General features: G+C 52.3%; 1 protein-coding gene across 1 annotated transcript; it reads right to left on the bottom strand.

Moving 5' to 3' along the window:
* Positions 1 to 1388: 1388 nt before the first annotated feature.
* Positions 1389 to 9190, bottom strand: ETV7 (ETS variant transcription factor 7). The gene is given in 8 exon segments (XM_033424350.2): positions 1389 to 1522; positions 1635 to 1735; positions 4340 to 4482; positions 6260 to 6463; positions 7899 to 8024; positions 8226 to 8382; positions 8472 to 8660; positions 9020 to 9190. Coding segments are annotated over 8 exon segments (1209 nt in total). The 3' UTR covers positions 1389 to 1404.
* Positions 9191 to 10641: the final 1451 nt, after the last annotated feature.

Here is a 10641-nt window from a genome sequence, read left to right on the forward strand (position 1 = left end):
TATGAGCAGTCACAGCTTTGAGTCCCAAATCAGCTTCTCGGCTACAGTGACCCAAGGCCAGATCAGGTCCAGCCAGATGGGGGTGGCTGGTGGGGGTGTTTTCCTGACCTGCTGGAGGCAAGAGGCAAAGGTGGTTTCCTCCTTCCAGAAAAGAAGATGCGAATCCAGGAAGTTCTGTTTTCAATGAACTGAAAACACTCCCTTCCCTTTCTCCGCCAGCTTCCCCGGGGTTGCAAGGGCAGAGGCTCTGACCCCATCAGGAGGTACCTGGGGGGCTGGGGAGCATCGAGGAGAAGCTGAACCAATAGCAGAGGCATTTTCATGCTTTAGAGCAGCTTTGCGTTTGCAGAGTTTTCTTAACTCCTTATATGGACGGCAGTCACGTACTTCACAACTACGGTCTTATTCAAGTTTTCTGGGAATCCTGTGATGTCAGGTTAGGAATAGCATCCCCATTTTGCAGATGAGAAACATGAGGCTCCAAAGAGATAGAATAACTTGCCCAAGGTCAATTGGCAGATACGGGTATAGGAGCATAGGAAGCCAGGATGTGGGCGGCGTGGGCGATCTTTACTGGGTCATGATCAGAGTCGCCAAGGACTGAAAACTGAGGACAAGGGAGTTGGGCCAGGTGAAATAAACTGTTTATGAAGATGCTGAGGGCAGAGAGGTAGGGCTATGGCCTCTGCTTGAGAAGTGCCCATCACATTTCGAGGCACTAAAAGAAAACAGGTCACAGCACTGGGTTCGAGGGAAGCATCCCAGCTCTGCAAGCCTCTGCCTCCATTTCCCCATCTTTAAACCTCCGGTGGTTGGTATGTGAATTGAATGAGATAAAATATAGGTAGAACCCTTGGCACAAGGCCTGGCACATGGTAAGCACTTAACTGTCAGGCATCATCATGGTTATCATTACTAAGGTTGACAAAGCAGTAATTCTTTTTTCCATTTCATGCACCAGCCCCCTGAGGGTGGTTTTCATGAGCTTGCCCATTTTGCAGATGAGGAAAACTGAGGCTCAGTGAGGGACTTCTGCTTCCTTCTTCCGTAAATTGAAGGAATTGGGCTGGATGTTCTCTCAGCGACTGGCTTCCTCTCCTGAGCTGGGCAGGTACTAAGGGGCAGGGTAGGGAGAAAGTTCACTCCCTGTGCTCCCACTTAGCAACCAGGGCTGCCCTATCCAAAGAATGCCCCCACAGTGTCCTGGAGGCGAGGCCTGCCGGTTCTCAGCTGTTCCAGGTCCCCAGGCAGCTTTGAGGTCTGAGACACCAGCTCTGATCCGAGAGTGCAAAACCCAGCTGGGGTTCCCTGCTGCCCTGGGAGGAGGGAGGAACAGCTAGCTGCCTTCGTGGGAGACTCAGTCTCTGACCTGTTGGTGCCCGGTGTCTGGAGTCCACGTGTCCTTCACAGAGAGACTTCCAGCATCTCCTCCTTAAAGTCCACTCTGTCCTGCTCCTGGCTCTCCAGAAGCTCCCTGCTGTTGCCCTTGTCCTGATTGATCTTCCTGGGTGTCTTCAGAAATCTGGAATTCAGGCCCCAGCTGCAAATCAGCCCGTGCCCCAGCTGCAGAGGTCTTCCAGGCCACCCCACCCCAGCTCCACTCCACCTGGCATCTTGGCCCCTAGGCCACTCACCTGAACAGGAGTTTCTGCCTGGGTTCCTTCTTAATGATGTTCAGATTATGGTAGGGGCACAAGGCATGTGACATCTTCTCATAGGTCACGTTCACCTGCTTCTGGAAGGAAAAGCAGCCCCACATCACCCCCTACTCCCCACCCTGCTCCTTCCAGGCCTGGGAGGGAGCAGGTTGGACTGGATGGTTTCTTAAGCCCCTCAGCCCAGGGGTCTGTTAGGGAATATGAAAGTTCTCATGCATTGGGAAGGAGAAAGGCAGGGGAAGGCTGGGGTGGGGGGGGGTGTGGGAAGAAACAATGGGATGGTTCTGTCACCTACTTGACTGAGACCCATGGGCCAGGAGTGAATTGCATGTTGCTTTTAAATGGCAAATGTCACGAGTAGTAACAAATTAATATATAGTTAGTAGGAGAGACAGCATGGTCGGGTAGCATGAGGGCCTTGCCACCTAGCTGTGTGACTTTGACCAAGTCAGGTTTTCCTGTCTCTGGGGAGTGGACTGTGCAGAGTAGGGACAAAGAGGCTGGGCTTTGGTGTCAATTTAAGCTCCAGCTCCACCATTTGGCAGCTGTGTGACCTTGGATAAGTTTCTTTACCTCTCTGCATCTGTTGCCCCAGCTATAAAATGAAAATAAAAACATCAATCTCACAGATTTGTTGTGAGCATTAAATTAGTTAATCCATGAGAGCACTTAGCACAGTGCTTAACATGTGGTCTGTGCTCACTAAATGGAATTGCTGCCCTTGGGGCCTCAGTTGCCCTCCCTCCAGATAAGCACACCCAAACTTTAGTCATTTGCATCCTTCCAGCCACCAGCACTACCCAGAGGCCACAAAACAGGGTGGCGCCCAGAACTACATGGTCTGGATTCAGGTCTCTGCTCTGCCACCTACTGGCTGCAAACACTGGGACAAGTTGATACACCTCTCTGTGCCTCAGTTCCCCATCTGATAATATCCACCCCATGAGGTTGTTGTGAGGATTAAATGAGTTAATACAGGCAAAGCCCTCTGAGCAATGCTTGGCAATCAAATGCTGTGCCATTTTAGGAGATGCTATATATTGCAGATGATCATTATTGGTTTTTTGTTTGTTTGTTTTAATTTATTTAACTTATTTATTTATTTTTGGCTGTGTTGGGTCTTTGTTGCTGCGCATGGGCTTTCTCTAATGGCGGCGAGCGGGGGCTACTCTTCGCTGTGGTGCGCGGGGCTTCTCATTGTGGTGGCTTCTCTTGTTGCAGAGCACGGGCTCTAGGCACAAGGGCTTCAGTAGTTGCAGCATGCGGACTTAGTAGTTGTGGCTTGCGGGCTCTAGAGCACAGGCTCAGTAGTTGTGGTGCATTGGCTTAGTTGCTCCACAGCAGGTGGGATCTTTCCGGACCAGGGCTCGAACCCATGTCCCCCGCATTGGCAGGCAGATTCTCAACCACTGCACCACCAGGGAAGCCTGATCATTATTGTTAATAGTTTTCTTTAAAGACTCTTTTTAACCTAAATGAATTTATTTATAGACTAGCACACTGGTTTTATATCACCACTGTCAATCATGAGATTGACAAAGTAGTTAAATTTTGTCATCCTAATGCTTACTAAAATAAATAATGATTAGAATTTGGAGTAAACCACCTAAAATCCCCTGGCAGACACCCATTTAGGTATGGGCGCTCCTCACGTTAGGAATGCTGGCCTCGGTCATCCCCAGGCCTTTCCAGCCCTGACAGCTGATGATTCTGCAGGGCCTGAGACCTGGGTTTTCCCAGCTTCCTCCAGGGTACCAGCTTCCTCACCTGGCTTAACAGCAAATGATGCACAATTCATGTAAGCGTGCTTTGAAAGCCTCAAATGCTAAGGAAAGGTGGAATTAAGCAATTAGAAGGCAAGATTCCTGAGTTCCAGGGACAGTCCCCATCCTCAAGAAGTAACTGCCTGTCCCTCGGAATCTCCCAAAATAAAATGATCCCAACAAGAGCCACTATGGAGAATATATGGAGGTTCCTTAAAAAACTAAAAATACAACTACCATATGACCCAGCAATCCCACTACTGGGCATATACCCAGAGAAAACCATAATTCAAAAAGACACATGCACCCCAATGTTCATTGCAGCACTATTTACAATAGCCAGGTCATGGAAGCAACCTAAATGCCCATCAACAGACGAATGGATAAAGAAGATGTGGTACATATATACAATGGAATGTTACTCAGCCATAAAAGGGAACGAAATTGGGTCATTTATAGAGACGTGGATGAACCGAGAGACTGTCATACAGAGTGAAGTAAGTCAGAAAGGGAAAAACAAATATCGTATATTAACGCATATATGTGGAACCTAGAAAAATGGTACAGATGAACCAGTTTGCAAGGCTTCTGAGACATAGATGTAGAGAACAAACGTATGGACACCAAGGGGGGAAAATGAGGGTGGGGAGTGGGGGGATGAGTTGGGAGATTGGGATTGACATACATACACTAATATGTATAAAATAGATAACTAATAAGAACCTGCTGTATAAAAACTAAATAAATAAAACTTAAAAAAAAAAGAAAAAAATTTAAGAAAAAAATGCTCCCAACACTTCTGGGGCTGCTGGTGAAGCTCCCATCAGTTGAGGCCTGTCCCCTAGTGCTGAGGGGTCCACTGTGGCCCCTGCCCCGTCATGTGTGTTGAGACCATCCTGCCCGCTGGCTGAGGTTCACCTTGTGGTTTCCCCAGAATCTGGCAAGCCCATTTGGATCCACAACTCAGAAGATCTTGGCATTATTGTCTTCCCACTTGATTTAGGGCTGGTACCAGGTGTCAGAGAGCAGCTGATACTTGTAATCCCACAGCAGCTGGCAGTCTGCAGTTGAGCACAGAGGGTGCAGACGGGGCGCCTTCATGGAGCTGTGAGGACGAGCATGAGAAAGGTGCTCTGGGGCTCTCGAAGCCGGGGCCCAGGCGTGCAGCGGGATGGTGAAGACGATGGTACTAACAGAAACAGCCACACGTGGGGCCTCATTACTCATCTCATTCAATCATCCTGACTCTAACAGGTGGAGACCTTTACCCCCAGGAAGGGATGAGGAAATGGGCTCAGAGAGGTATGGACATAACCCAGTCACCAGGCTCCTAAGGAGCAGGCGGAATGGGGAGCCTAACCCAGCTCTTCAGACGCCAAAGCCAACACCCTTCGCCCGGGGGCAGGTGGCGGGGGCACTGGCCAGTGGCTGGCGGCTGGAACCCTGTCTCCAGGTCCCTCTCTGCCCCTGGCCCAGTCACTCAACCTCCCAGATCTCTATTAAATCAGGATTGTAACATCCATCCTATCCAGCCAGCACCCTAACAGGAGGTTCTGGAAAATCGAACGTGCTATCATGAAGGGCAAGTGGCAGAGGGAGCCTGGGCGCAAGCTCTTAAGTCCCACCTGGGCCACCTGGCTCGGGCGTGGGGGGCAGGTTACCGGACTTCTTCTGAGCCATAGTTTCCTCGTGTTGGGTGATGTGAGGATTAAGTGACATAATCGACCAAAAGACCCTTAGCACAGTGCCTGGTACAGAGTAAGTGCTCTAAGAATGTTAAGCATTATATTAAAATCAAATAACTGTGTTTCAGTGACTCCCAGTCACTTTCAACCCAGGAGCTAAGTTTCTGCCCCCTCTGTGGTGTCTTAGGATAAATGTAGTGGCCCCGCCATGACTAGAAAACACACTTTGGGAAGGCAGTCAGCTTATCTGTCAGTCCATCTGGTTACCTGTCTGTTAGTCGGTCCTTTAACAATGAATGTGGAGAAGTATATCACCTGATTAGAGCTCAGGCCCTAGAGTCAGACTGCCTGGATTCACACTTCAATTCTGCCACTTACTGCTGTGTGACCATGCGAAGGTCACTTAACCTCTCTGTGCCTCATTTTCCTTATCTGTAAAATGGGGCTAATAATAATACCAACCTCAGAGGGCTGTTGTGGGGTTAAATAAAAGCCTTAGAACCAAGCCTGGCACATAGTAAACACTCAACTATTTAAAAATAAATAAAGTTTTGGGGCTTCCCTGGTGATGCAGTGGTTAAGAATCCGCCTGCCAATGCAGGGGACACTGGTTCGATCCCTGGTCTGGGAAGATCCCACATGCCGCAGAGCAACTAAGCCCGCGAGTCACAACTACTGAAGCCCACATGCCTAGAGCCCGTGCTCCATAACAAGAGAAGCCACCGCAAAGAGAAGTCCACGCACTGCAACAAAGAGTAGCTCCCGCTCGCCACAACTAGAGAAAGCCCACACGCAGCAACAAAGACCCAAAGCAGCCAAAAATAAATTAATTTTTAAAAATTAATTATAAAAATAAAGTTTTAAAGGGGGAGGGGGCATACCCTAGGCCAGTCTGACTGTCTGAACTATGACTGGTAAATCGTCCCTGGCCTGGACATAGGGTGGGCTTGGCGATCCCGGGCAGCACTTTCTGCCTGCTGTGACCAGACTGTGACCAGCACACAGGAGAATTACTCCACACACCACTGCCAAGCACAGACCCTCTCATTCCCCAGATCAAAATAACCCTCCTCCTTGTCACCCACCCCGCTCTGGGACTTAGCCTCAGCACACCTCCCTCTTGTGTGCCAGGGGAGCACAGCCTCCTACTCACCAGTGATCCTGCCATCAATGGGGGCCTGTGGCATCGTGGGGAAGGAGGAGACTCCCTCAGCCCTGCAGCTGAGCTCCACACAGTGAGATAAACTGAGGGACTCCTGCCTGCTGAGGGGCCAGCTGGCCAGGCCAGGGGCATCCACATGGCTCAAGGAGCTGGCAAGCCCCAGGGCTGGTGGCTGCTGCAGGAGGCCCCGATCCCCTCTGCAAGCAGAGGAGCACCATCGATTCTTTGGGCCCAGAGCCTCCCCCAACCCAGACCCCCTCAGTGACATGTGCGGGAGCCCATGGGGCTGCACTCCTAGTGCTCTCCCCACACCCAGCCCCTGGTTAGAAGGTCAGGGAAGCACTGGAGGGTGTGGGTGAGGGCCAGACAGCCCAGGTGCTAACCCTAGCTCCCAGACAAGTAACTTAGTTTCTCAAACCTGCTCCCTCATCTGTAAAATTGTTCACAATGCCAAGAGGTGACAGAGCCAGGTCCAGAACCCAGGTGCCCTCTTCATCCACCCAATAACTATTGATGGAGGACCTTCAATGAGACAGGCATTGTTCTAAGAATGTTGGGGACACATCACTAAACTGAAAAGAGCTTCTGCCCTCATGGAGCTTTATATTCTAGTGGCATAGGGAGGGGGAGGAAGACAGATGATTAAAATAAAAAAGGAAATAGAAGTAGTATACAATATGGGGGGAAGGGATAAAGCACTACTGTACAAGGCAAATAGGGAATTCTGGGAAATGCCTCACAGACATGATAATATTTGAACAGACACCTAAGGAGGTAGATAAGTGAGCTATGTGGGTATGTAAAGAAGAGATTGCAAGGCAGAGGGAACAGTAAGTGCAAAGGCCCTGAGGCAGGGGTGTCTCTGGCTTGTTCAATGAGCAGGGAGGCTGGTGTGGCTGGAGGAGCATGAACAAGAGGGAGAGGAGTGGGAGAGGACAGCAGAGGGCAGGGAGGTCGTTGTATGGACTGGGGCTTTGACGAGTGAGATGAGAGCCACTGGAAGATTTTGAGCAAAGAAGTAGCATGACCTGACTTATGAATCTCTGGCTACTCTGCTGAGAATAGATCATAGGAGATCAAGGGCAGAAGCAAGGAGACCAGTGAGGAGGTTCTCCAGAGGAGGCAGGGGCTGGACCCTGGGCAGCACTACAGGTGTGTGAAGTGGTTGGATTCTGGGTAGATCTTGAAGGTAGAGCCAGCAGGAGTTGTTGACAGTTGGGATGAGGATGAGAGAGAAAGAAAGTAATCAAAAATGACATCCAGCGTTTTGGCCCGAGCAACTGGAAGGTTGCAGCAGTGAGTAAGGACTGGGAGTGACATGAACAGCCCTGTGTGCAGGTCCCTGGAGACCCTGAGGAGAGCAATTTCCATGGAGAGATCAGGAGGAGAAGAGAGGGATGCCACATAAACAACCCTCTGCTGGAGAGGAGAGCAGAGAAAGGGGGAGATGAGAGGCAAGGCCCCTCGGCTAGAGGACAGTCACAGAGGGCAGCGGTGAGAGTTGGGGAGGCAGGGCAGGGGGAGATGGGGAGCCTGGCCCACAATGCTGCCTCTTTCATCATTTTGCCTGGAAGAAGCTCTGCCCTCTGATGAGGCCAATCTGGGGGAGGGTCTCAGAGAGCCTCCTCACCTTCCAGGCAGCAGGGGAAGGGCTGAGTGGGCACCCTCTGCCTGAAAGCTCTTCCGAAAAAGGGCCCACATGCCACAGCTTGCCGCTGGGTCTTGATGTACTGGAGCAACTCAAACAGAACGTCAGCTGAAGCGGGGGGGCGCGGGAGGGCAGGCTGCTGACCAGGTGTCAGCTGGCATGTCCGTCACAAGATTCGTGCTGATGGAGACGCTACGCAGAGGCCTTAGGATGGAAATGGGGAAGGGAGAGGGAGGGAGCAAGACAGCTCCCCAGCCCCACCCCCGCTCCCCCCGGTTTGCATCAGAGAAGCCAGTGAGTGACCCCGACCTGAAGCCAGGGAGCGGAGTGGGAAGTCGTCCTTGGTGAGGATGCAAAGGGCTCGGCCGTTCGTCTCAAAGTCCTGCTCCCTGGTGTGCTGCAGAGAATACTCCTGCCCAGCCAAGCGCAGCCAGTGCAGCTCGTCCTTGTTGCTGGAGAGCATGGGCTGGATGGGGTTGACGGAACCCCAAGGAGGTGCCCAGAGAGGAGGACTTGGCTACGGGGTGCCTGACTCTCTGGCTCAAATCGCCTCACCTCACAGATGAGACAGAGTTCAGCCTTCAGCATCCGACAAGGCACTTCCAGCCTGGTCGGGTGGCCCAGTGGCCACACAGCCTCACAGGCTGTCTGCAGTCTGACTGCCCTTTGTTTCTCCAGAGGCAGAACTACCTGGCTTGACTCAAGCCGCAGGCCTGCGTGGGTGTTGGCATCTGGAAAACGGGGCTGGTGGTCGAGAACAGTGGAGCGTGTAAAAGCGGCAGTATTTGGGTGAGCAGGCTGTGTTCATCCCTGCCCTTTCTCTTGAGTTCTCCCCAAACTTCCTTTTTCCCTTTCCATCTGAGCCTCTTCCTCCTGTCCCCACACCCCTCCTCCAAGAGAAGGGTCTCACTTATCCGAGTGTTGAACAATCACTGATCTCAGCCTTTCTGCCAGAAGCTATGTTAGGCGCTGGGGTCAACGGGGAAGTTACAACTTTTAAAGTTGCAGGCTGGAGGGGCCAACAGTGACCTGGAGCCCTTTCAGAGACGAAGAGCCGGTTTACATGATTTGAAGGCTGGGCACCTGCCCTAAAGCTAGGGCGCCTGAAATAGGGCCGGGCACGTGACAGTGGGCCAAGCGGCCCCGCCCCCGCCGTCCAGAATGGAGCCCAGGTCTCGCGGAGCTTGAATTCCCGGCTCGGCGTCTCTTCCCTCCACCCTGGCAGAGTGCCCAGCGCCCGAGGGGAGGGCGGCACGAAGCCCGGCCGCGCCCATGGCCGAACTGCCGCCGCAGGCTGGACTGGCCCCGCCAGCTAAGCCCCGTCCGCCCTCCGGGCCGCGCGCCAGGTAAGTTGGGCCCGGCCCCGGCGCCGCGTCCCCGGGCCTTCCCTCCCGGCGAGACCAACTTTTGAGGCACAGGGGTTCGCTTCGAGCCGCCCCTGCTCTTTAGGAAGAGCTGCGCGCAGCATCTTCGTCCAGGGGAACTTCGGCCCCTCATCTCGCCCCTGCCCACCGCCCGGCTTGCTCGGGCCGGCTGGGGTGAGCAAGGGGCCCGACTTGTGCGTCCTGAGGGGACTCGGGGAGGGGGAGGCGCAGAGTCCGGGCTGGAGTCTCAGGGCTCCTCCTCCTGGCTGCTGGGAATCGAGGGGGCGGGGTGGGGGTGGTTCGTCTGCGCTGGGTCCCGGGGCTGGACCCGCTGCGTTGGGACTCAGCCTCTCAGCCTCCTAACCTCCCCTCCCCGCCCCCCTTACAGTAGGTTCCAATAATATTTAATTGCGTCTCGGGCTTAAAACTCATCCGTAGTCTCGCAGGTCCCTTGATTCAGCCAAGTCCCTCCGTGCTCCTTCCTCTATTAGATAAAGTACCAGGGAGGAGGGGGCGGGGGAGGGGACAGGAGGGACCCCTGAAGCTCTGGCCTCGGCCGAAAAGGTGCTTCTGATGTTTTCATTTCCCTTGCTGAGCTGCTGCTTCTGGGTTAAATTCATTTTATTGCCTGTTCATTTTTAAAGAAAGACTGACAGAGTTACTCTAATAGATCAAGGGTCTGAGCTCAGAGTAGGTCAAAGGCACTCACAGGTAGGTAGGTGAATAAAAATAGAAGGAGGGTTGGCAAGTACAGCCAGGACACCTGTGTTCATAGCATACTAATAAAGGCCAGAATCTCCTCATTTATCTCTGGTGGGAAATGCTGATGGTGTCACAGGATCAAACTCAAACCGCATCCAAACCAGGTGATTTCCCCTGAGCATTCAGTGAAAGGAAGTATCTGTCCATGGTAGGAGTGGCTGGGCAGTTTTGAATGGTCGGATGAGAGGAGCTTGCCTAGAATGGAACTAAAGATCTGCTCACGTGTTCCCGTGTGAAGACGCACATGGACATCAAACCTATACCGTTCCTATGAATGCTCAGTCTCATGTTTATTCTTCCAGACACACTCCCGGCATCATTTATTGGGAGCAGGAGCCGTTGGGGTCCAGCGAGCTTCCCAGCATGAGACAGGCACTTTCCTAGAGCTTCCAAACAGTTCTTTAAAAATTGTTACTCTGAGGTTTGTGAGTTGTATTTTCATTGCACTTCAGAGACTTCCTGTTTATCTCCCGGTCTCTGGTAACAACGTAGCATTTTGTTTGAACTCTTGGTTTGTCTTAAGGAGTCCCTGGTTTTGGAGGTTTTGATTAAAAAGTGCCTTGTACTGGACTTCCCTGGTGGCGCAGTGGTTAAGAATC

Source organism: Orcinus orca, chromosome 10, assembly GCF_937001465.1.
Source record: "Orcinus orca chromosome 10, mOrcOrc1.1, whole genome shotgun sequence".
In the NCBI taxonomy this organism is placed as follows: Eukaryota; Metazoa; Chordata; class Mammalia; order Artiodactyla; family Delphinidae; genus Orcinus; species Orcinus orca.